Here is a 27,539-nt window from a genome sequence, read left to right on the forward strand (position 1 = left end):
AGACAAACAATTTTGATAGATGAAGACAAACAATTACTAGTTAATTGAGGCTTGTAGCCCATTTATGAATAACGCTATTAGTCTTTAGCTTTTAGTACTCCGACAAGCTTGAATTGCACAAGGAGCCACTTTTGGACCTTCACTTTTCATGATTATAATCAAATTATCATGTTAAACTGTTCAGTGTATTGCAACTTTTGACTATTATCATAATCATTATTGTAAGCATAATATTAAATATTACGTATGTAAAGTATGTTTCATTTTATTGCTTCATTTATACGCTTTTTTACCTGTTAAAAATTCGTTAAATTATTCACCTTTACATTTTCTTAATATGGTTGTTTACATTAACTATGTATGACCGTTATAATATTTCAGGTTAATATCATAGATGTAAGTAAAATGAGGTAGATATGGTACCAGGCGCACGATCGTGAGCCATTAAATATAGGTTACGGAACCTATATTTAGTTAGTCGTATGGGTGACGCCATGTGACGCTAACCTGTCAAGTTGTTAAAATCTTTGGATCAAATTTTAGTTTTGTCAACTATGAACGTCACACGTCTACATAAATAAAAGGTCATTGGTTAACATGCAATTATTTGTACAGATATGCGTTACGAATATATAACTACGGGAAAATCAACACTGCTCCTCTTTCGGGGATACACATTTTCTCATCGAGGGCCCAAACACAGCAGAATCTTCTACTGTTCCAGGAGGGCTACTACCAAGTGTCAAGCCAGTGTAATACTTGACGTACATGGCAACGTCGCTAAAGTCTGTACCGAGCATACACATGAAAAACCTATCTACAAGAAATTCGGCGATAGTTACATAAGGATTGCATGAGTATTTTAATGTAATATTTTAATACATGAAATACAATTTACAGATGGTTGCGTATAACTTAGCAATATTGTGTTGTATTACTTTTTACACTCATTTTAGTAATAGGCAAGATAATCTCATTAACAATGCGCATGATCTCGTTCTTATCGACGTTTTATATAAGGTATGAAATAAGTAGATACCTATTTTAGAATGTATCGTTTACATATTTGTTTTAGCCTTCCACTACGACTACATTAACACGGGAAAATCAAAACTACTCATGTATAAGGGATACACATTTTCACACCAAGGCCCAAAACACAGTAGGAGTTTCTATTGTTCCAGGAAAATTAGCAGTAGGTGCCAGGCTCGTGTGATCTTGAATGCGGATGGATATATAATAAAAGAGTTAACTGATCATAGTCACGAGAAACCGGTTTATAAAAAATTCGGTGATAAATTTGTAAGAATTTCCTGAATTTATTTTGTCTTTTCTTCGGTGCATTTTGTTTTCTCAAATAAAATACTTAATGAAAAGTGTGAGGTGAGACTAAAAATCGTAGCTTAAAAATGTCGAATGAAGTACCTAATAAGTTTAAATGCAAGTGCAAATGTTTCCTTATCTAATTAAATAAGCATTCTTTAGATTTTTTGTTTGATTTAACTTAGTGAGTAATGCATTTATTATTTAGTGTTCACGCTATTCATATTTCATCTGAAATTTCATTTAATATTGTGTATTCAATTATATTTTTTTATAGGTATGCACTACGAATTCATTAATGTGGGGAAGGGGAAAGTACTTATGTACAAAGGATACACATTTTCACGCCATGGTCCAATCCGCAGTAGAAGTTTCGTTTGCTCCAGGAAGGTGAGCGTTAGATGTCCGGCTCGTCTGATCTTGGATGGCGATGGATATATAATAAGAGAGGATACTGATCATAACCACGAAAAACCTGTTTATACAAAATTCGGCGATAAATTTATAAGAATATCCTAACATTATTTAGGTGCATTTTGTTTTCTTAATTAAATTACTACTTCTTGATGTCTGAGGCCTAGTTTCCCCTTCGGGTTGGAAGGTCAGCTGGCAGTCGCTTTCGTAAAAACTAGTGCCTACGTCAATTCTTGGGATTGGTTGTCAAGTGGACCCCAGGCTCCCATGAGCCGTGGTAATATGCCGGGATAACGCGAGGAAGAAGAAGATTGATGTCCGAGATAAATTTTAAGAGTTATTGCAAAAAGGAACCCCTATTTTAGTATCCACAGCTAGACGACTCCGGTTGAGATGAGACCAGCGTTGCATCGTGATTTAAGAATCTTAGGCCCACTTGCACCATTTCATTAACCCGGGTTTAACCGATTAAACCTGGAGTTACCATGGTTACCAGTACGATTTGACAATCGGTTAACGGTTTAATAGCTTAACCCCGGGTTTGTGGGATGGTGCAAGTGGGCCTTAGTATATTAGAAGCGCGTAAAATACTGACTGGAGAATTTCCGACAGAAAATATGTATTGCCGGACTCCTCATCCCATTATACTGTAATTTAATATTATGAAATAAAAGTAAATCTAAATCTTCACACTATTTTTATTTCACCTGAAGTTAATATTGTGTATAAAAATTGTGCGGTTGCCTCATGTTTACATGCAAATATTATTTTTATAGCTGCACTACGAATTCATTGATCTGGGGAAAACGAAACTACTCATGTATAATAGATACAGATTTTCTCATCAAGGGCCCAACAGAAACTTTCACTGCTCCAGAAAACTTAGTGGAAAGTGTCAGGCGCGTATGGCACTAGATCTGAGCGCCTACCGCGAACTACGTTCGACGTGTTGCCTCTCTGTCGCACTTGTAAATTCGTACGTAAGTGTGACAGGGAGGTAACACGTCGAACGTGGTTCGCGGTAGGCCCTCTGGATGGAAATATTACAAAAGCGTTTACTAATCATAATCATGAAAAGCCTGTATAAAAAAATCGGTGGTCACTTTATAAGAATTGCCTAAAATCCTTTCGCATTTTTAGGGTTCCGTAGCCAAATGGCAAAAAACGGAACCCTTATAGATTCGTCATGTCTGTCTGTCTGTCCGTCTGTCTGTCCGTCTGTCTGTCCGTCCGTATGTCACAGCCACTTTTCTCCGAAACTATAAGAACTATACTGTTGAAACTTGGTAAGTAGATGTATTCTGTGAACCGCATTAAGATTTTCACACAAAAATAAAAAAAAACAATACATTTTTGGGGTTCCCCATACTTCGAACTGAAACTCAAAAAATTTTTTTTCATCAAACCCATACGTGTGGGGTATCTATGGATAGGTCTTCAAAAATGATATTGAGGTTCCTAATATCATTTTTTTCTAAACTGAATAGTTTGCGCGAGAGACACTTCCAAAGTGGTAAAATGTGTGTCCCCCCCCGTAACTTCTAAAATAAGAGAATGATAAAACTAAAAAAAATATATGATGTACATTACCATGTAAACTTCCACCGAAAATTGGTTTGAACGAGATCTAGTAAGTAGTTTTTTTTTATACGTCATAAATCGCCTAAATACGGAACCCTTCATGGGCGAGTCCGACTCGCACTTGGCCGCTTTTTTTGTATTCATTTTGTATACTCAAATATATTAAGTATATGTACGCATGTTTCAGTGCTGTATGCCACGGTGTACAATCATGTGCCAAACAAGCGTGCCATCGTTTATTTATCGATTTTGAAACAAACATCCAGTGTAATCGTGCTTTAATTACAAGTATTTTATTTTATGCAAGTGATTTATTAGTAGGTAAGCGCAGTAAGTAGGTACATATTATTAAATTCAGTTTTCATCCTAAATTCAATTTTCACCCTGAAATTTAAGTAAATTATTATATTTTTGTTATAACCTTATGTTTATAGACCTGTATGGCTATCACCAGTTTGGCAGGCATAGAGCTATTTTCTATCGGCTTTGGCTGCTTTTGAGTCGATATATCTAGGAAGATTCTATGTATAATAGGCCTCTTCATCTGTGTCAGAGCCAGGTAACGATACTTGCGTTCGTGGCTGTATAGCCATATAAAGATAAATATAAATTACAACAATTTGTTTACAGGTTTGCACTACGAATACATAAGAACGGCAAATTCCACACTGTTGATGTGCCAAGGCTACTCCTATTCCCAGGGATCTAAACACTGCAAAAGTTTCTATTGCTCAAGAAAAAAACGTAATTTCTGCCCAGCTCGAATTATCCTTGGTGCAGAAGGCAATATCACAAAGGCTTGTGTTGAGCATAATCACGAAAAACCTATTTATAAGAAATGTGGACCGTGGTATGTGAAAATCGCATAAATATACATATTGAGATCCTTATATATATAAAGTGCATTCTTTGATTTTATTAAGCAGTAGATATCCAGATGGTCATACACAACGCTTGAATAATAAAGCGACAAGTACCCAATGTAAGGGCATTTATCACCCTATTTCACTTTATCCTATAGGTTAAAGATAAGACGATTATCTTGAAATAAATGATAGCTTTACGGTCGTATAAACGCGGCTTTAATAATTGGCAGTTTGCATTTTTTTTTACATATTATGTTCAAAAGGTAAAAAAATAGCCCAAGCCACTAAAAAGCACAATTATAGATTTGATGTTTTCAATTTGAGTTTGACTATAATGAAGAACTTCCTCTTTTATTTTTGCTGCAATAAAGTGAACATTGCCGATCATATTGGAGAAAATTCGTTTTATTAACCACGTATAAGCAATGCGCTCCTCCAAAGCACCTGCGATCGCATCTAAAGACAACGCACATAAACTAAACTAAATTCGGCGCTTTTGCCTTTTCTGTGAGTGTTGCGCGTAGGTTAGGTACACAGAAAGAAATCGTTATCCTTCCCTACTTGTAAAATGTTATCAAAAGATAAAATTAAGCTAATTTTAATGTATTTTTTCCAATGTTATTATATTCAAATTTAAAAATAATAATTTGTTCACAGGTTTGCACTACGAATTCATAAAAACGGAAAAATCTACACTATTAATGTGCCAGGGCTACTCTTATTCTCTGGGATCGAAGAAAGGAAGAGGTTTCTATTGCTCCAGGAAAAGGCGCAATCTCTGCCCAGCTCACATTATTCTTGATGCTGAAGGCAAAATCACGAAGGCTTGTATTGATCATAATCACGGAAAGCCTATTTATAAGAAATGCGGACCGTGGTATGTGAAAATCAAATGAAATAATTGCCATTATTACTGATTGTGCGAATCTGGTAAAATAGTGGTAGTGTTCAATGGTAGTTTAGATATTTAAATTACGTAAATTGTATTTTATAAGTTTATGTATGTTAATTATAAGATGTACTACCCACCCACATAAGGACGTAAAGACCTCAAAGATACGCCGTTGTGTTTTTATGAGTCCTTGTAACCGTTTCCAGAACCGTTCTAAATGGTCATTGTTAGTAAAAAACTACAAATGATTTTTTCATCGTGCTTAATTTTGTTCAATTAAGTAATATTACTTTTCTAGAACAATATTACGACTTTATAACCGTTGGGAAGACAAGACTACTCCTATACGAAGGGTTCACGTTCTCCAGCAAAGGGCCGAAGACCGGGAGACACTACTACTGTTCTAAGATGATAAGTGGGCGGTGTCCGGCGCGTATTCACCTGGACGAACGTGGCTATATCGCGAGGGCAACCACGGAGCATAACCACAAGCAACCGGTTTATAAGAAGATCGGTGATCAGTATATAAAAATATCCTAGTTTCATTTATTCTTTATTTGTTACTTTTAAACCTCACAACTACTCCGTAGTAGTCCGAGTGATGTCTGGCTAGGATGATAAGTGGGCAGTGTCCAGCGCGTATCAGCCTGGATGAACGTGGCTATATCGCGAGGGCAACCACGGAGCATAACCACAAGCAACCGGTTTATAAGAAGATCGGTGATCAGTATATAAAAATATCCTAGTTTCATTTATTCTTTATTTGTTACTTTTAAACCTCACAACTATACTCCGTAGTAGTACAAGCGAGTTAATATGTCTGGCTAGGATGATAAGTGGGCGGTGTCCAGCGCGTATCACCCTGGATGAACGTGGCTATATCGCGAGGCATTCACGGAGCATAACCACAAATAACAGGTTTATAAGAAATTTGGTGATCACTATATGAAAATTTACAATTTTTGTCACATATTGTAAAATTCTATATTTTATATGTAACTTAGGTAGGTATATAGTGTTAAAAGATTTAAGATGTATAAATCTTGAAAGTTTACACAGACTGTACCTATTTACAATTAAAATAAACTTGTCTTAAAATAAACGATGTTGCTTTCCTTTCTAGTGGATGATGAAGGTATATATGGAAATAACAGGTACCTATAAAATGTTAATTTGATAAAAAAATTATGACAAACATTTATTGAAGTTAACATATATTTTACTAAAATCTCGTATATTTGGATTTCAGCTGACTACCAATTTATACAGACGAGGAAATCAAAGCTGCTTCTCTACCGGAACTATACGTTTTCGGAAAAGGGGCCAAAGAACGGCAGGTACTACTACTGTTCGAGATCTCTCAGTACCAAGTGCAAGGCCCGACTAATTTTGGACAGATTTGGATACATCGCGCACGATTTGGCAGAACACAACCACAGTCCGCCTGTGTATACGCATGTCGGAGGAATACACGTGAAAATTGCATGAGAACGGGAGTTTTTACCAGGAATTTTAGCAAACGAAATCAAATCGTATCAAATTTGATCACGTTGCAACCCTAAGGTCTTATCGCGAAATTTCGATTTTAATTTTTCGCGGTAGGGCCTTAGGTTTCGTTGGCCAGACTCTGAATATACTCGTAGGTACGAGTATTGTAGTTCTTTCAATTTGAATATTTTTGTTCACATCTTAATATAATGTAGATGCAGTGAAGGTGTTTTTTAGTATCTAAGTATAGTATTTAAAAACCCATTAAGGAATTCCTGGTTTTAGAAGTTTTTTAGTAAGAAAATTAAAATCCGTTTATGTTTCTGATTTTCAGATGTTCAATATGACTACGAGTATGAATTTATAGACACAGGAAAAACCAAACTGATGCTGTACCAAGGATACACATTTTCGGAAAGGGGGCCGAAAAACGGCAGGTACTACTATTGCTCAAGAACCCTTGCTAACAAATGCAAGGCCCGAGTTACCTTGGACAAATTTGGACAGATTATGCAAGCCAATACGGACCATAATCATGATCCGCCGGTATATAAAAATATTGGAGGCAAATATATTAAAATTGGCTAAATCAAAGTAACTACGTTTTACAAGTGATTTAATTTTGTATTATTTTGTGTCTAGCATTTTTTGTATGTTTTTAAGTTAATATAATACTGCAGATAGGTAGATACAGTTTTATACAAATATAGACTTTTGTGAGATACTTAATAATAAATTTTCCACAGAATGTATAAGAGCCACTTGCCCGTTCCGGGGTTAGCCAACTAACTCGGAGTTAACCGTTTATACAGTACAGTTTAACCCTGAATTAACGGCTAATTCCGAGTTAGTTAGTCCTGGAACGCGCAAGTGGTCCTAAGTATCATAGGTAATGCCCAAATGTTTTCGATGTAAATTGCACATACCAACATAGGCATCTTTAATTTAGAAATTAAACTTAACAAAAAAAAATTAATGCCAATAAAGATAAAATTACCCAGTATGTTTTTTTTAAGCGCCCTTGAAGTTGTGAACATACTGGGTAATTTTATCTTTCTTGGCATTCATTTTTTTTTTATTCCATTCAAAGATCTAACGATAGTAAATGTTACCATACTGAATTGGCCTATCTATCAGCTTAGCACACAAAAAAAATCAAGCATCTACCGCAATAATTCACGTCACCATAAATAAAAATCTCATCGTACTCGGCGATAGGTGAAAAATTAAAAAAAATCATAACTCCGAAAATACGAAAAATCGCGGAACATACATGGGGGTGATTCAGATAGCCCTCTAGGTCCTCTACCTCCCAGCTTCAGTATATCACTACTTCTTGGGACACCCTGTATAAAAGTGAATCATATCGTATATGAGTAAGAAAAAATTAATTTATTGCGTATGCTATTATTAAACAGGTCATTTGTGATTTATTAGGGGAATAATTGTAAAATTGCATTCTTGTCTCGATTTTTATTTTTATTTAATTTTGTATTTATATTCGATTACCGTAATAATATAATTTATCGAATGTATAGTCGGCTAAATATCGCATTCTCATAGCAAACCTGCATACACATTTGTATTCAGAGATCTCAAGCTAATAACTTTGCTGACTGTACATAATATCGATTATAGAGGTACGATTAATTATCAAGGTCTGAGATAAGGCTAGTACATATTTATATAAATTTACTTGTAAAAATAATGCATAGGTTAATTTTTAATAAAACTGGATATATCATATATAATCAGCACATCAATATTTTATAAGTATAGTCTATTATATGAAACTGCAAACGCGTGTACCTATATAACTTTCTTATTTTATGGTGGCTAGAATCCCATTTAATAATATAATATATAGGTTGTTGGTCAAAGAACTGTTTCATTTCAAACATAGACAGAGAGAATCATACTATCTTTGTCTTACACTTCGTTCGTTTTTTTAGCATTAGTAAGAAGGTAAGCGATCTTGACATATGTCTTTTAATTGAAAAACGGTTTTTAAAAATCAGTAACTATTACTTATGAAAGCAGAAGAATATAAATGATCGTATTAGATTCATCTTCTTCTTCTTTCTTCTTCTTACTCCACTCTATGAGGCTAAAATGGAAATGGGCTGGACACCTCGCCAGAACAGAAGACAACCGATGGACGAGCCGTACCGTAGCATGGAAAGGACCCAAAGGGAAAAGAAAACGGGGAAAACCATTAAGAAGATGGGTCGACGATATTAAAGACAGCAGGAGACAAATGGCAAGAAATGGCAAAGGATAGGAAACAATGGGCAAAATTGGAGGAGGCCTAGAGGGGTACTCATTACAAATAAATATATACCAATAAATAAATTGATAAAAATAAATTGAACTTTAGACATATATTAAATTATAAAAATAAAAAAAATAAAAATTAAGATTTCATAAAATATTAACACTGATTTAAACTTTCACGATTTTTACACATTATTAAATTATACATTACATTATTATTATAGTCCGTCAACCAAATCTTGTCAGTAGCAATGTAAAGCAAACTAAAGTAGGGCAACACTCAAAGAGCAGTATTGCGCTAAGAAAAGCAGCAATGTACATCGAACCAAAATATTTTTTTTTCCGCTGAGCGCGCCCTGCGTACGTCAATTCAAATTGTCACTCGCGGTTTATTGAAAAAATTTGAAACATGGACGGACAATTTAAAAGCGATGTTAAAACAATGTTAATCAAAATGATGAACAAATTTGAAGATATCAAAAAACAACTCCCTATCGTAGTGCTTATATTCTCTTTGTTCCCTATCTATGTCTTCTAAAGTTTACTAAAATAAAATCATATCAAAATGCAGATAATTAGATAGTGCATATATTTGTTATTTACAATATAATATGCCACTTGTTAATGAAAATTAGTGTACTCTTCTGGATGAATATGACATACCTGTGTAATTTTTTTTTGATTGGTATATATTGTACAATAGGATTACATATTAAAAATAAAACAACTGATACTTGGGTGTTTATTTAATTTAAAGGTAAATAAGATAAGGGTCACTTTAGCTTACACTATAATTCAGGTCATTAATTGAAAAAATATAATGAAGTTACCAATGTTACCGGGTCACTTACAACCAAGCATAATACTCTGTAGTATTCTATTGCATCTTTGTAAATAGTCACAACTGATTGCTGAAAATATTAGACATGTGGGCCTATGGACGGTTTCCAGGACACAATTTATGGTCTTGTTTGGATAGATTTAGGCATACGTTTTAATTTTATTTATGCCTTTTAACCCTAAAACAAAAAAACTGAACATAATCTTAAAAGTTCGAAAGAGTTCTTCTAGTATGTACTTGTCATAACCTCAATTTTTAGTAATGTTTACCATCAACGAGCATGATTGTACATTGCAGGCCCCTTAGCTTTGCTTATTCTTATTTAATGTATTGGTATTTAATGGTGACAGCAGAAATATCTCTTGAAACAGAAACGATTCAGAATGAAAACCAAATGAAAACAAATAAGGTGACGGCTGTCATTCATCAATCCACATTCCACAGATAAAACACAGATGACACGCATTTTGGAATTATTCGAACACAGTGTTGCTAACCCGCGATTTTTCAAATTTGCCGCCTTTTACTACTGACAAGATTTGGTTGACGGACTTTAGATACGCGATTAAGTCCCGTTGTATAATTTAATAATTCATAAAATATTTTCTGAAATAATAAGAAATGTTTAATAATTATATTTTGAATAAATAATAATTGTATATGGATAAAAATGAAAATATAAAATAAATATATTTTTTTTTGTTGCATGTAAATGAAATGTTATAACTGCATGTAAAAAAAAATAGAAAAATAAAAGGCTTATTTATTTATTTATTTTATTTATTAGATTCATAATTGTTACATATTTGCCGTGACTTATTTTAAAAAAATGTTTTTCAATTAAAAGTTACATCAAGAAGTTTACCTTTTTTCTAATGCTAAAAAAACGAACTATAGTTCTAGCACCCAAAAAGAAAACGATGAGTATAGTTTTTTGGGCTCTTATTTACTGATAATTTGCTTTGACGAACTATAAAAACACAGAAATTTTTAGTATACCATTATTATATTTACAGGTATCCAATTCCTTGATACGAATATCGGTACTGTGATGATGTACCAGAACTACACGTTTTCCAAATGCAGTGGTACGAGATATCGCTTGCGATGCTCGAAGGCATTCAGGGGGAAATGTAAAGCGAGGTTGAGGGTAGACGACGATTTTAATGTAATTTTCGCAGTCACCGAGCATAACCATCCAGCACCAGTTTATATGAGAAGCGAAGATGGAACTTACATTAAACTAGAATCTTAGGTTAGAGTTGAAAATTCATCATATTGAGTTTTGGTATTCATTAAACCATATTTGACTACTCATGTTAGCAGATCTAAAGTCTATTTTTTTATTCGATAGACTAAAATGACATTTCATAGTATGAACATCATCTGTCATTTCATACTATGAAATGTCATTTTAGTCTACCGAATAAAAAAATAGACTTTAGAGCGGCGTTGTAATTTTTTTAATCGATAGGTAACTAATTGATTCCATATTGATATGATATTATTCTCAGCGCACGCTTTCGTGCTAATCTTTTGTTACGAGCGATGAAACTAGTAATATCATATAAATAACACAGTTTATATCTGAATGTCACTCTACCTATAGTAGTATGAGTAGTCGGAAGTTAGTGATTTGAGTGGTCTGTTTACAAGGCATCGCTGGACTTTGTTGTGAATTAACTACCCTAAAGTCTGAACCAGTTTAGCTTTTGAAATACGCAGATCGGTTAAATTCTAATTGCTATTTTGCCGCCGTGTGTCTATGAAAAATTGAGATTTTAGATAGAGAACAGTAAAAATTAAAATTTAACTTTTATGTTCTGTGCACCGGCGTCAATATATTCATTAACTAGGTGTGGGGAACTTATATTTTTTGTATTATGTCAAATAAATAATATTTTTCTTATGTAATATTTCAATCATATGTCTTTGACTAAAAATAGATCTTAATAAACTTTTTTCAGTTATTTATTCAGATAATGACTAACCGATGTTTTCATCTTTTAGTTGACGCTGGCAGCACCGATGATGACGTTGCGAGTGACGAAGACTCCGAAGGTGAATCTGATATTGAATTTGATTTCGGATTCGAATGCGATGTCGAAATCTTGGAGTCCGAGGAAGAAGGTTCAGTCGATGACTGGAGTGACGAAAAGATAAAATGCAATATACTTCATTTTAGCAAGAAAACTGGTATGAAAATCGAGGATATAAAAGCAAATGAGGCAATGGACTATTTCGATATCATCTTTACAGAATATTTTCTATCAGATCTTCTAAGGAATATGAACGACCAAGCACTTAAGTTGTTCCAGCTTAAAGATCCCGCGTTTGCTAGAATGACTAAATTGAAACCGTTTACAATGAACGATTTGAGAGTATTTTTAGCGTTGTACCTGCACATGGGCATAATTCAGATGCACGGAATGAGTGACTATTGGAACAAAGGCGAAAAGTTTGGACTTAATTTCTTCACTAAACATATGGCACGCAATTTATTCTTGAGAATGTGGCGGTGTATTGATTTTGATCCAAAAGTTAAGGTTGGGGACTTTAATAAACTTACTGAACTAATAAATAGTTTTAACAACAATATGGCCATAGCATATCAACCTGATAAAGTATTATGCATTGATAAGAGCCAAGCTGTTTGGAAAGAGACAAGCATACGTTGTAAAAATAAATCTCGTGAAATGGTAAACATTTATCTGCTCTCTGATGAGAATGGTTATGTATTGAAAATCTATGCAGGTACAGAAAAACGAGAGATTGATAAAATTGCGAAAACCCTGCTTGCAGAAAGACTGGGAGTCGGACATGCAGTATACATTGAAAAACCGTCGTTGAAATTGGCTAAACATTTAGTATTGAACAGTACACACGTAACAGGTATTTTGTGCCTCAAGCAAAACGACTTACCTACAATTTTGAATGACGTCAAGTTGAATCCAAATGAAAAACTGACACTTTATTCAAAACAAGGAATTTGTGCTACAAAATGGCAAGGGCGGCAAACAGTTATCGGTTTGTCAACGGAACACGACGACTCGTGGCAAAGTTATACTACGAAAACAGGAAACAAATACAAACCAAAACTTCTCCTTGAGTATGATAAACATATGACAGGTATAGAAAAGCACCATCATTTCGTATCGTATTATGGGGCTGTGTATAAAAATAAGAAGATACAGTGGCATAAGAAATTGGGGTTACATATTTTAAATATGATGTTCTGCAACACTTATATCCTTTATAACAAGTCTTCTATCAAGCCTCTTGCAATTCAGGATTTTAGATTAGCGCTAATCGATGCTTTGGTTTCTGACAACAAAAACGTTAAATTTATTCCTGTAGCCGAGACATTTACTTTACACACACCATATAAATTACCCAGAGATCCAAAGAGCAATAGGATCAAAAGGAAGAGGTGCGTATATTGCTGGACTACGACAAATAAAAGGATAGACACAGCTAGTTATTGTCCTAAATGTCCAAGTGCTCCTGGATTGTGTCAGGGCAAATGTTTTGAGGAATTCCATGCAATGCATAACTTAACATAAGAACTTGACGTAAGAATTGATTTAGCGTCGTCCTTTTGTATCTCAGGTACTGATTGAAACAGTATTTGTGATGGTGTGATCTCATTTTTTGATCTGTATGCGTGGTTATGGTTAGAAATACCATGAAGGTACCTTTAAGGTTAAATGTGAATATATAGCATGAAATGCAATAATCCTGAAATGTACATGTAGGATACCTAGTACCAATAAATCACTAAACATCGCCACAATAACAACAACCTAATTGGTGATTATGAACTTAATCATACTGTTTAATATTTGATAAAATAATTGGGATCATGGAATATGTAGTTAGAAGTAGGTATGTAATTATTCAATTAATAAGTAAATTATTTTAGGTGTACTTGTCTTGTATATTTGTTTTTCGGTCACTTTAAAATAAGTACCTATTTGAAGTTTAATGACAAGGTGATGGTAAATAACGTTAAAATAAAGGACTATGTTTAAAGAGTAATATGCTTATTTTATTTTTAATTCTAAAATAGAAAGAGTTGATTAGTGCTTGAGTTGCTTGACATAAAATAAGTAGCCATTCTTATCGAAGGAGTTTTGCCACATTTAAATGTCGTTGAAGTCATTGACAGCAAATAACTCGATCTTACGTGACCTTTAATGTTCTGGCGTTAAAGGTTCAGTACGTTCTCGTATTTTTTCTACTTTTTCCCTTTACAGCTAACGACTTCTTCGTAGTGCCTCTCCGCAACAATAAGTCCGTAGTGATGTGCCAAAACTACACGTTTTCGTACCACGGCTCTACCGGCCGCCTGCTGATTTGTTCACGGCGCGCTAGAGGGCGCTGTCAGGCGCGAGTCAAGTTCAACGCGAAGGGGGAAGTGGTATACGCCAACCATGAGCATAACCATCCACCGCCGCAGCTGCATAGGACTTCTGATGGGCAATATATTAAACTATAAAGAGATAAATAAAGCACTTTCAATACTCGTTAGACAGATGCTCAAAGGAGCTAAAGATTTTTTTTGGAACGCAGATGCAATGACAGGAATTTAGTTGATGTTTTTTTATTTAACAACGAAAAGATGGAACGAAATTACTCTACTTATGTATGGGATATAATTTATTTTTGTGATTGAACACTTTTTGTTCCTATGTAGTATACTCATATTTGTAACAATGAAATCAGTTTTTAGGATTATTATATTTCAAGATTAAACAAAAATTGTAAATAGTAAAATGACTTCCTTTATTTTACTTATGTGCCGTGCCATAGCTATACAGACCTTCGACCCCTCTTCTTCTTACATGTTGCAATAGAAGGAGGCGGGGTCAAATCTGAAGCTGTCTGCGCATTAAAACCTAATATGTGTGGTCAAAGATGTGTACACACTTTAAGATAAAGATAAAAGATAGTTTATTCAAGTAGGCATATTACAATGCGCTTATGAACGTCAAATAAAGCTACATCGGGTCCAACCCTACACCTCTGCCTCGAGAAGATTTAAATCCCCCCTCAATAGGCTACATGACTAATTTTTTTTTATGGTATCAATCGATCGGGTTTCTTTTTAGGATCAAATGTCTATATGGGACCCATTGCATTAATGTAACACAAATTGTAGTCAAAGTCCGACAGTCGCACTTCACTCGATAAACGCCTTACACAAAACGGACAGAGGCCGTGACGTCATCGCCCATCTGGACCGCATCGCCCGTATGGACAAAACAAGAAAATTGCGTTTTTGTCGGTGAAATATTGCGTTTATGTATATAGTTGCTATACAATATTTTTTTGGATGAAATGTAAGGAATCGAATGGTACCCTTACTTTTATCGTTTTTGGAAGTTAAAAAAAACTTAAATTTTGAAACTTTCAGGTCCTGTAATTTTGTAATTTTTCAATATTTTATTTTAATATCCACATTATTGTGATAAATTGCTCGTTTGCTATCTATTTTACTAGATTTTGTTATAAAATTCAACATGTGTCATCATCCCTATTGGAGGAGGGTATCCCAATATTCGACCGGCAACGAACTTTGCCTTTACCCTTTACCTATGTTAAGCTTGACCTCTTTTGTCTCTAACTTGACAAAACCTTTACTTTTACGTAACTTATTGACCTGTTTCAGCTTTTTTAAGGAGAAAACGACTGACTTCGGCTGAAAAAATGAGGAGGTACAGGGAGCGGTTGAAGAATAACCCGGAGAAACTTCAGGAAGTTCGCGAAAAACAGCGACAGCTGATGAAGTTGAACAGACAGAAAAAAATGCTGTGGTGGCAGCATGATTGGTCGTAATGTAATCAATAATAAATTACTTTTAAATAAATGTCATATACGAAGGAAAAAATTACCAATGCCTCCAGTGTCCAAGGCTGGAAACGAAGCAGCGTCATCTGTTTACGCGACAGATGCCTAACTAGGCATAACTGTGTATTGTACTTATTGTTAGTTATACAATAAGCTTAGTGAAGTTTAAAAGTATAATAGAATTAAATTGTTATTATAGTAAGACGTATTTAGCAAAATCATGCTGTAACAAATCCTTTTCACATCTTATGGGGAGTAGCCGATTTCGCTTGTTACAATTAAGGTACAAGTTGGAACTCGGCGACGTGTCGCGACTGCAGAGAATATGTCGCGGCGACACGACTGGTTTCCATATGTATTTCTATGAGACCTACCATTGGAAGTCAGCGACTCGAAGCCAGCGACCGTATAGATTGCCTCTTTCACTCTAACTCGGAACCAACTGCATATGGCACTACCGTTCGTTCTGCATTTGGGTCCAAAATAACACAGACATGATCCGGCGTTGTAACTTGTAACTTTAAGGCTTCGTCACACAGGCGCGTTTTCCGGGCGGGGCGTGAGCGGGGCGCGCCGCTTTTACATATAAAACGCTCACGCTCCGCCCGGAAATCGCGCCTGTATGACGAAGCCTTTATTGGTACAAGCCGGGGATCGGATCCCCCGCCTCCCGGTTTAGCCCTAGGCACGTCTTATTCCTTGGCTAGAAATGCTTTGCAAGGTCTAATATTATCTGAAGTTCTAATTAGAACTTCAGATATTAATAATATATGATAATTTATAATATTATATAGACATAAATCATTTATTTTATTAGAAAAACTAGCAAAGCACTCTTGCATTAAATAGTTAATTAGATACGTTAATGTTTGATGTTCACGTGTGTAAGTTAAAAGTAAATAAATAAATTGTAAATTTACTTTATTTTCATTATATCCAATAATTGTGCGCCGAACTCTTGAAAGGAAATTTGCATGAGTTAATTTGAATTAATAATGATGAAAATTAACCCGTCTGTGCGGAAAGTATAGAGTCGTGTAATGTATGGGATCCAATCCAATACATTCTACGATTCTTCTCTTTCCGCACAGAGTCTAATATTACAGTATTAGTGATTAGCTTTATTAGGTTTCCGTAGTCAACTAGAAACCCTTATTACACTTGGTACATCTTATGAATTTTCTTACAAATATTTTAGAAGAAATGCGGCGGTATAGAGAAAAAACAAAACAGTTCGTAGAAAGTATTAAACAAGCGCACGAAGAAAACTACGAAGTAACAACATTACATATTCAAAAACTTGCAGATATAATCAAACAAGAAAAAATATAGGGAACGATATACATTGCGGCATTATTCTGATTGACACGATTTAGTTATTGCAACTTAAATAAAAGGCATGTTATTATGAACATTTGTATCAATGGGTGTGTGACTATGGTGTTTTTAATTTAAACGCATACTTTTAAATTTATTAATATTTTGCCAAATTAAAAAATATATAATAATAGGGTCTCGCTATGTGGTGGACACTCATTAGTAATATTTAATAAAAATTGAATTAATTTTTTTCTATTTTATTTTATTTCGAATAAATATTACAAATATACAATATTTTTCATAAATAGACAAAAATAATAAGTTCATGAAAAAGCTCTACTATTCCTTGTTATAAAAAGTATACACATGGTATATTTATTTCTGTTTGATAGACAGGACGGATTCTGATCTAAAAGTAATACCTTAATATCGGCCACAGTTGATCTTGTTACAAAAATAAAGAATAACATATACTTACTAAAAAAACACCGGGCTTGGAGTGTTCGTCGACTAAAAAAAAATTGGAACAGGCACATCCAAAGAGCTGTAATAAAACATCATGCACATCATTTAAATATACTAGCTGGAGAAAAACACCAAATATGCCTGGTTTATGTAGCTTGTTTTAATTCATTTTCATGAGATGCTTTGTCAATAATAAGTGTCAAACGTTGCGAATCATTTAAGCCACTTTTATGGGTATCATTCGACGTTGTACTTATAGTGAGAGGTTTCATTCGAAACATTTAACTTCGTAATCCTAACTATCTTGAACCAGTGTTGTGAATAACGCTTATTTTTAGGCTTGAACACTCGAGCCCTCAAGACTCGTAAGTCTTGAAGACTTGACTATATTTGAGAATTGTATTTAAATTTATATTACGCGTAGGTATGGATGTAAGAAATTGTCTTTGCCGCTTTTGAGGCGTTAAGCCTCGTAAGTCTTAAGGGTTCGAGTCTTTAAGCCTCGAACCAACTACTATCTTGAACTCATTCACAATTATTTCAGAAACCCTCGAATATCTGACACTAAACAGTGGACGGCAGATCATCATGTACCAAGGCTTCACCTTCTGCTACCACCAGCGCGGCACCAGCCTCGTAATTCTAACTATCTTGAACTCATTAACAATTATTTCAGACACCCTCGAATATCCAACACTAAACAGTGGCCGGCAGATCATCATGTACGAAGGCTTCACCTTCTGCTACCACCAGCGCGGCACCAGCCTCGTAATTCTAACTATCTTGAACTCATTAACAATCATTTCAGACACCCTCGAATATCTGACACTAAACAGTGGCCGGCAGATCATCATGTACCAAGGCTTCACCTTCTGCTACCACCAGCGCGGCACCAACCGTCTCCAGTGCTCCAAAAAAATAACGAACCGCTGCGAAGCTAGGCTCAAGCTAGACGACCATGGCGTCATCACCTTCGCCGATACGAGACATAATCACCCTCCACCTATTTATATGAAGTCTGACTGCGGGACGTATGGACGTGTACGCATACGTCGGAAGTAAGTTGGAGTAAGTATAACGTGTTATGCGTTGATGATTGAAATAATGTTACGCAAATTCGCTCGGCTACTGAATTATTCAAATGAAAGATAAAATAAAAACCCCTTCTTTATAGTTGACTGATTCAAGTTAGCAAATGTGTAAGTTATAAGGGAATTATCTTCTGAGTGTTTTGGGGGTCAACTGTAGGTAATGTTAAGCCTTCATACAAAAAGTGCCTGTATTGATCTGCTGCGTCGTAAAATGCGTAAACTGATGGATCGTTTTTAGGGTTCCGTACCCAAAGGGTAAAAAAGCGGCCAAGTGCGAGTCGGACTCGCCCATGAAGGGTTCCGTATTTAGGCGATTTATGACGTATTAAAAAAAACTACTTACTAGATCTCGTTCAAACCAATTTTCGGTGGAAGTTCTCATTCTCTTATTTTAGAAGTTACAGGGGGGGGGGACACACATTTTACCACTTTGGAAGTGTCTCTCGCGCAAACTATTCAGTTTAGAAAAATATGATATTAGAAACCTCAATATCATTTTTGAAGACCTATCCATAGATACCCCACACGTATGGGTTTGATGAAAAAAAAATTTTTGAGTTTCAGTTCGAAGTATGGGGAACCCCAAAAAATTATTGTTTTTTTCTATTTTTGTGTGAAAATCTTAATGCGGTTCACAGAATACATCTACTTACCAAGTTTCAACAGTATAGTTCTTATAGTTTCGGAGAAAAGTGGCTGTGACATACGGACGGACAGACAGACGGACAGACGGACAGACGGACAGACGGACAGACAGACAGACAGACAGACAGACAGACATGACGAATCTATAAGGGTTCCGTTTTTTGCCATTTGGCTACGGAACCCTAAAAACGGGACCCTATTACTAAGACTTCGCTGTCCGTGCGTCCGTCCGTCCGTCTGTCACCAGGCTGTATCTCATGAACCGCGATAGCTAGACAGTTGAAATTTTCACAAATGATGTATCTATGTCGCCGCTAAACAACAAATACTAAAAATAAAATAAAATAAATATTAAAGGGGGGCTCCCATACAACAAACACGATTTTTTGCTCTATTTTTTGTTGATGGTGCGGAACCCTCCGTGCGCGAGTCCGACTCGCACTTGGCCGGTTTTTTTTAAGGCGTATGACGCAAAATAAATCGTCTCCATGCTCATAAATGAATTAAGTATTCTTAAGTTTAGAAATATTTTCTAAAGCTATTCTTAGCTTTAACATTTTTTTTGTGTAAATATTGTGGGATCGAATAGTGTTCGACTTTATGCATTCCATAAATATTGTATCGGCCAACGAAAATGTATATGGCTAGGAAGTATAAGTTCTTAATTTTTTGTCACAGTTAACCTATTGGCAAGTTCTAAGTATAATTTACAGTCTCATACTCCGTATTTATAATACTCTTGTTGTAATGAAGTAGGTAGATAATTGGTAGTTAGGCATTAATTTCGCTATTTGTAAATATATTTTTTTCTACTCCCGTACTTTTATTTGTCATTTAAAGGGTCGTGCACACACCTTTAAAACCCTACCTTATAGTTGTCAAGACAAGTCTTTAGTCTATGCCCCAAAAAATAATTTGGGCATACACCCAGTATCTTTTTGGCGATTTTACGATACTTCGTGTAATGACCACTTAAAAAATATTGAATGAAATACAGTGTTGCCAACCTTATTTTAAATGTCATTTCTGACAAATAAGTGAACCATAGACATGTTTTTTTTAAATTTCATTCATTCATTCATTCTTTTGCCGCCCGTACCCTCCATTTTTGCTACTTCTTGAATTAAAAATATTTGTTAAGTTTACAATTTTCTTTCAAAGTAAGTGCTTGGTCGTAGAAAAACTATTGTATGCAACGTTGTTTAACTGAGTCAAAAAATACTCGTGGCGTCTTTATTAACAATTTTCGGCTTCGCCTCAAATTGTTACTCACGCCACTCGCCTTTTTTGACCTCTCTTAAACAACGGTTGCATAAAATACTATTATAAAATTTAAATCAGTCTTAACTGTTAATAAACAGTTCCATAAAATTCAAAAATGGTCCCTATAATATTATGTGGGTAATAAGAAATCTTTATCATATCATACTTGTAAAGTACGTGTAATTAAAATTGATGTAATTTAGTCACGCTTATGTGTTTATTGGGGAAGTAGGACAACGCTTATGAGCGAGAAACCATGACCCTCGCTCGGGTTGTTTCGGAGTTTTCGGACGCAATGGTTTTCACGTGTCACCTCAGGGTATAACGTGGAAACGCAGCGGTGAGCGTGATGGGTAGGGTAGGGTAACCTTTAAATAAATTACAGGTGGTCTGGAAGGTGGACATAGGGCGCGTTTTATGATTAGGGCCTTTTGTTATTATGTTAATTAGGTAAGATATTAGTTAATTTTAAAATTATGGTGCTTATGAGATTTGAGAAAAAAAACAATAAATATGTATATTTTTAACATGTCTTTCCGTATGTTATCGTTTACTTATTATACAATTGAAGTATTTTTAAGTAGGTGTGCTTAGCATTAACTATTAATTTTGCTGACTCCACATAACGCTCTTAAACCTGGACACAATAGGTTAGTTGACAATTTTTTATTACTTAATGGTAGTCGATCAGGTTTATATGAGACCCATAGTGGGTATCATTTGTGATTTGTGTATTGCTTTAAGGCAATGATTGCCTTAAAGCAACCTGTGAACTTTAAAAATTGTATTTTTACAGGTTTGCAATTCCAATTCATCTACTCAGAACGCCGAAGATGTCGACTCATTCTACTGCATGAATACACGTTCTGCAAGACTAATAAGACCTCCAGAATGTGGTATTGTTCAAACAGAATGGCTAAAAGATGTCCAGCTAAGTTAGCCCTTACAGAAAATTATGAAATCAGGCGGTATAGACTAGATCATAATCATGAACCTCCGAAAATTAACGATGGCTATGAACCCGTTAACTATTACGATTCCATTTTGCCGTGACCAAAAGGAATCAAGCAAATTATAACGCTACGTCTTACGTAGGCGAACAACGCGCGAACGCCGCGCGGCCGCCGCGCCGCTTCGCGTCTAAATCGCTCACGTACGAGTAGGACATACCTATACGTATCAACGGTTTGTTTCATCCTCGCCGCGCCGCGCCGCGCCGCGTTCGCGCGTTGTCCGCCTACGTACGAGGGGTGTTCAAAATATTCTCGGTATGAGAATGAAAACAAACAAGTACGAAAAGTTTGATATTTTTATTTTTCAATATACTCCCCCCCTATGTTCATACACTTAAAAGATCGATCAATTTTTTTTTTAATCCTGCATAAAAATATTTTTTATCTTTGGTGTAAAAATGCTCCTCCACTGCCGCCTTCAATGCTTCATCATCGGAAAATTTATTTCCACGCAGATCCTTTTTAAGATTGGGGAACGAAAAGAAGTCGCTGGGGGCTAAGTCCGGACTATACGGTGGGTGAGTAACAGTTTCAAACCCACATTCAACAATAGCTGCCTTGGCAATATGAGCAGTATGGACGGGGGCGTTGTCATGCAGAAGCATAACACCTTTGGTTAACTTTCGTCGCCTCTTTTCTTTGATTGCATCCTTTAATTGACGTAGAATGTTAGCGTAGTACTGTCCTGTGATATTTACACCTTTTTCTTTGTAATCGATCAGTAATACTCCTTCACAATCCCAAAATATCGTGGCCATGACCTTGCCAGCTGAAGGGATGACCTTGAACTTCTTGGGATGAGCTGAACCCTTAATGTGCCACTGCATGGACTCTTGTTTACTCTCTGGGTCATAATGATGAACCCAGGTTTCATCTCCAGTAACTATTCTTTGCAGCACCTCATCAGGATTTTCACCGCACAGGTCAATAAAATCGGAACAACAAGCTACACGCATGTCTTTTTGAAGCCGAGTCAGCATTCGCGGAACCCATCTTGCACTTACTTTTGACATATTAAGATGGTCATGGATAATATCATGTACGGTACCAATAGAGAGATTTGTTACTTGTGCTATAGATTTTACCTTCACTCGACCATCTTCCAATATAAGTTTTTCCACTTTATCAATATTTTCTTGTGAAGTAGCTACTACAGGCCGGCCAGGTCTAGGGTCGTCTTCAACACTCTCCCTTCCACGTTTAAACTCGCTTGACCACTTTTGAATGGTAGATAAAGAAGGAGCAGACTCACGGTAAACACAATCCATTTCCTCTTTTATGGTTTTTTGATTTTTACCCTGTTTTGTCAAGAATTTTATCACGCATCGATGTTCTAATTTAGTTAACATTGTCAATTCCCACATGATGTTCATGTTTGTTCAGCAATTGCAGAAAAACAAAAGAACATCTCGGTTCGAATTATACTTTTTTTTAATGTCAATGAATAAACCTTAGCGGCCAGTAACGAAAGAAATTTTAGGAGAGGTTGTAAGATATCAATACCGAGAATATTTTGAACGCCCCTCGTAAGCCGTAGCGTAAGAGAAGATGAGGTTAGCACAAGATTCGCAAGATTTATAGGAGTCCACGTCGACTAAAATGATATTACATAGTGAAAATAGGGAGATATGGGCAGAATTGTAATCTAGATACATTTTAATAGTAGTCTTTTGTGTTACACAGGATGGCCTGTGTTAATAAGTTATAAATAATAATATATCATTGGATTTGAATACGCTTACGGGGAAATAAATACAATATACCTCAATCAAAACGTTAGTTGCCATTAAAATGGCAAATACTGGTCATAATGCCGCCTTATTTGAATATATTGCTCATTTTTTATATCTATAATATAGTATTTTTTTTGTAAATTTATTTTCAAAACATTTTCTTTAAAGCATAATATTTGAGTTTCATGTCTTAATGTTACTAGTTAACTAATTATATTGAAGTTTTGTTTTGAAATTCGGGAAAGCAAAAATCCATCTTGAACTTGGGCACATGAGATTATTGTAATGTACCTTATTATGTACGATACTAGAATGTTCGTGAGGTTTTACAAGCCGATACCGAGGCTTTGAATGCAGATCTCGTTGTTAAAGCAAAAGATGACAAGAACCACCCGCTCCTTCGGAACGTTCTAACATCTCAAGTGCTGGTACTAGTCTGAGGCTTAGGTATATATAATATCCCATACTACATAGTAATAATGTATAGTGCCTTGGCTTATCGATTGTCGAAAGGAGACAATAGGAAAATTAAGTTAACTATTTTAATGAAATTATTCAGTATATATTGTGTAATTTATAAAATAATTCTTTTCAATAAGTTGGATATTTTTTATCTTATTAGTAACAGTAAAGATTTGAGTTATATCCCCATTATGTGTTTTTCTTAAACGCAGCAGTTGTTTAAAAAAATGAGTCGTAAATCTTACGCTTATATATTATTGTTCTAAATTACTATCATCCCGACGCGTCGCAAGATCTTGTCCGATTGCTTGAAAAGAAAATAAACAAGAGAAACCTTTTATTGACTTCTCGCGAATAGATGGACAATCAAGACTTATTCTTCTTTACAGACATTAAGGCAGAGTTCATCAAGTCAGAAAGAGGCACCTGTCTCCTCATGATAGAGGGCTTCACGTTCTCCAGGGGCAGCAAACTTTACAAATGGTGGAACTGCTCCAGCAAAAATACCAGAAACTGCAAAGCCAGGGTTTTGTTCGATCAAGATGATAAAATCTCCAAATTCTTCCCGGATCACAATCATAAACCTCCGAAGTATTTTAAAACGCCTGATGGGAAATATATTAAGTGCTAGGTGAATTATGCTGCTTGATTGGTGGAATCTAAACTAGATTTAACAAAGTAAAATGATGACGTAATTTGAGATTAAAACTTTATTGCTTGGATAAATTGGATAAGCTCTATTTTAAGTTAATTGTGACACTTAAATTAGTTGGTATTCAAATAGCTATATGTGACGAAATGAGTACAAGTAAAATTACTTATAATGTTACAATGACTATGTATGCTTACTTTAAGTGTTTTGTTACAATACTTGTATTAATAAATTAAATACAAATCTTTAACAAAATCGGAACATTTTTTTTAACAAAGTGAGTGGAAGAAGTGGTTGCATAAAATACAGGTTATCATTTTAACACACTTTAATAATATCTACTCCTGGACGAGCTCTTGTACAAGTTAAAATCTAGCATAATATTCATAATTTATAAGATCTCGTTTTCATAAGATCTGTTTTCAATAAACACCTTATTTTTTAGAAGGCGCGGGCGGCGAGGTATCTTACCTACTATTCACACCGGCCACAAGCAAGCACCAATTGATAATGCTCCAAGACCACACCTTCCGGCAGACCACTAAAGACAGCCGCTACTGGAGCTGTAGCCGGCGCACCATCACCAGATGCCAGGCCAGGATCAGGTTCAATGACGCCAAGGAGATCTCCTTCCTCAACCTTAGCCATAACCATCCTCCTCCCAAATACAAGCCCTCTCAAGATGGGAAGTTGGTTAGATTGTAATGCTGCTAGACCACACCTCCACCAAGGATAGTTGCTACTGCCGATGCACTTTTACTGTCGGATGCCAGGCTAGGGTCAAGTTCAACGAAGTCAAGAAAATCTCATTCAATAGGGCGAGCGGTAACCATACTCCACTCAAAAACAAGCCTTGAAAAGTTGTTTAAGTTGTATAAACTATAGGCTGACATGCCAACTATTTTTTTTTTCTGTGCATAATTGGTTGGCAGAGATGAATTTCTATATGCAAATTAAGAAGTAACTAATTCTACATTTTGTCATTAAACATCCCTACGAAAGTTGTCAGTTGCAACTAAAATTTTATTTATTGCTCTTTGTGTTTTTTAAATAACTTGTTTTGTATTATTTAGTTCAAATTAAGCGTATAATTATTTGTCTAAATTGTACCTTAAGATTTTTTAATAACTTGGATTTTATTCGAGTTGTATGTTGTATTCTACTATATTTCTAAATCAATTTGTGTTTTTAAAATACAACTTTTAAAATAATATATGACGTGTTTAAGAAGATAAATCCTTTTTCTCAAAGTAGCTACCTACTTACCTATGTACAAAAATGTAAGTGTTGGAACAACATCCCTCCTCCTATTAGGAACCTGCAAAGCATTCACAGTTTTAAATCAACTTTAAAAAAGTTTATGCTCAAACATCAATTAAACGAAGAATGCCTCAAACTTGAAACAATCTACATGTAAGTACTCCAGACGCGTACCTAAGTACTCACTGCCTAGTTTTTCCTCCTCAACCGCCACTCACTTTAATCTCTAATTTTTTATTGTTTAACATTATGGTAGTTATTAAGTTTTTTGTAGTTAAGGTAAGTCGTCCACACACAAGTGGGCGGGCCACGTGGCACGAATGAGCAACGAAAGATGGACTAAGAGAGTCACTACATGGGCGGGACCTCCCGGTAAAAGAAAGTCAGGCCACCCACTGGGAAGATGGACAGAAGACCTAAAAAAGTTTGCCAGCGACGACTGGGTAACAATAGCCCAAGACAGGGAAATGTGGAGTAAAATGGAGGAGGCCTTTACTCGTCAAGAGGTCCTTAATAATACAAACTAAATTATTGAATAGAATTTTACAATTTAAACTTGCATGTACATTCGTTTGATAATATTTAATTTAATTTAATAGTTTATTATTATTTAATTTAATAATGAAATATGTATATTTTTTATTAAGGAATTAAATGGCTTAAAAAAAAAAAAAAAAAAAAAAGGTAAGTCGTTAACCACGACCCACGTTTTGTTCTGTTTTGTTATAATATTGGTGTCTTTTAATTTTTCTTTTTATAACTCCAGATCATGGCCCCGACGGAAGACCAGCGCTAACCTAGCCAGGCTAGCACCATGAGTCGGGACCATTTCGTGACTTTGTTGTTATGTTACCTGTTGTTTTCTTTACTTATTTTTGGTCACGAATAAACGCTCTCTCTCTATTCTATTCTATTCTAAGTATAAAATTGCTATTATTTATTGTAATGTTGCAAATGCAACTCTATGGTAACTATTTTATTTTTGAAGTGTTAACCAATAGATAATGAAATTTTTAGATTTCCTCTACGAATTCATTGAGCTAGCCACGGCGAAGAAACCCCTGTTGATGGTCCAGGGAGAGACCTTCAGAATGACCACGAATGACAAACGATACTGGAGTTGCAGCAAAAGGAACATGACCAAGTGTCAAGCGAGGGTCAGGTTTAATGAAGCTGAGGTCGTTGTATTCTATAACCTGGATCACAATCATCCGCCTTCAAAATTTTATAAGACAGCAAACGGGACGTACATCAAGTATTCTTAAATAATGTGTACATACAATGAATGCACTAAGAAATTCGTCACGGAGTGTCTGTCAGACTGATATGGGTAAATTTTTGAATACTTAGTGTGTTTTTTAGGGTTCCGTAGCCAAATGGCAAAAAACGGAACCCTTATGGATTCGTCATGTCTGTCTGTCTGTCCGTCTGTCCGTCTGTCTGTCCGTCCGTATGTCACAGCCACTTTATTCCGAAACTATAAGAACTATACTGTTGAAACTTGGTAAGTAGATGTATTATGTGAACCGCATTAAGATTTTTACACAAAAATAGAAAAAAAAAACAATAAATTTTTGGGGTTCCCCATACTTAGAACTGAAACTCAAAAAAAAATTTTTCATCAAACCATACCATATTTTTCATACGTGTGGGGTATCTATGGATAGGTCTTCAAAAATGATATTGAGGTTTCTAATATCTTTTTTTCTAAACTGAATAGTTTGCGCGAGAGACACTTCCAAAGTGGTAAAATGTGTGTCCCCCCCCTGTAACTTCTAAAATAAGAGAATGATAAAACTAAAAAAAATATATGATGTACATTACTATGCAAACTTCCACCGAAAATTGGTTTGAACGAGATCTAGTAAGTAGTTTTTTTTTAATACGTCATAAATACCCTAAATACGGAACCCTTCGTGGGCGAGTCCGACTCGCACTTGGCCGCTTTTTCTGTATTTGTTTTGCTTTTTAATTTTTTGTGGGAATTAGACGTTTTATGATTGGATAAGGAGGGTTTTCTAACCCTTTGACCGCTAAAGACGTCCACGAAGCTACTGCTCAATATCAACCTTCGTGCATTCCGACAAGGTTCACGATGAAGCGCCG

The 27,539-nt window shown here is 35.3% G+C and overlaps 2 protein-coding genes and 1 long non-coding RNA gene across 3 annotated transcripts; all 3 read left to right on the forward strand.

Annotated features, from left to right (window-relative positions):
- Positions 1–3,130: 3,130 nt before the first annotated feature.
- Positions 3,131–27,327, forward strand: LOC134662080 (uncharacterized). The gene is made up of 2 exons (XR_010098013.1): positions 3,131–3,170; positions 27,101–27,327. It is a non-coding gene; the product is annotated as an uncharacterized LOC134662080 (long non-coding RNA).
- LOC134655197 (uncharacterized) lies at positions 13,935–18,432 on the forward strand. Its single transcript, XM_063510649.1, has 2 exons — positions 13,935–14,166; positions 17,859–18,432. Exons 1-2 carry the CDS (start codon positions 13,983–13,985, stop codon positions 18,374–18,376), a joined length of 702 nt encoding a protein of 233 aa, XP_063366719.1. The 5' UTR covers positions 13,935–13,982; the 3' UTR covers positions 18,377–18,432.
- On the forward strand, positions 24,630–26,698 carry LOC134655207 (uncharacterized). The gene is made up of 2 exons (XM_063510660.1): positions 24,630–24,875; positions 26,435–26,698. Exons 1-2 carry the CDS (start codon positions 24,684–24,686, stop codon positions 26,696–26,698), a joined length of 456 nt encoding a protein of 151 aa, XP_063366730.1. The 5' UTR covers positions 24,630–24,683.
- Positions 27,328–27,539: the final 212 nt, after the last annotated feature.

This window comes from Cydia amplana, chromosome 2, assembly GCF_948474715.1.
Source record: "Cydia amplana chromosome 2, ilCydAmpl1.1, whole genome shotgun sequence".
Taxonomy (NCBI): Eukaryota; Metazoa; Arthropoda; class Insecta; order Lepidoptera; family Tortricidae; genus Cydia; species Cydia amplana.

Bases quoted from the DNA above. Each gene is read 5' to 3' on its own strand.
- LOC134655207 (XM_063510660.1), top strand. From the start codon at position 24,684: ATGCTCCAAGACCACACCTTCCGGCAGACCACTAAAGACAGCCGCTAC. The intron at 24,876-26,434 runs TAATGCTGCTAG...GTTAACCAATAG, and splicing joins ATGGGAAGTTGGTTAGATTG to ATAATGAAATTTTTAGATTT.
- LOC134655197 (XM_063510649.1), top strand. From the start codon at position 13,983: ATGTGCCAAAACTACACGTTTTCGTACCACGGCTCTACCGGCCGCCTG. The intron at 14,167-17,858 runs TTAAACTATAAA...CAATTATTTCAG, and splicing joins GACTTCTGATGGGCAATATA to AAACCCTCGAATATCTGACA.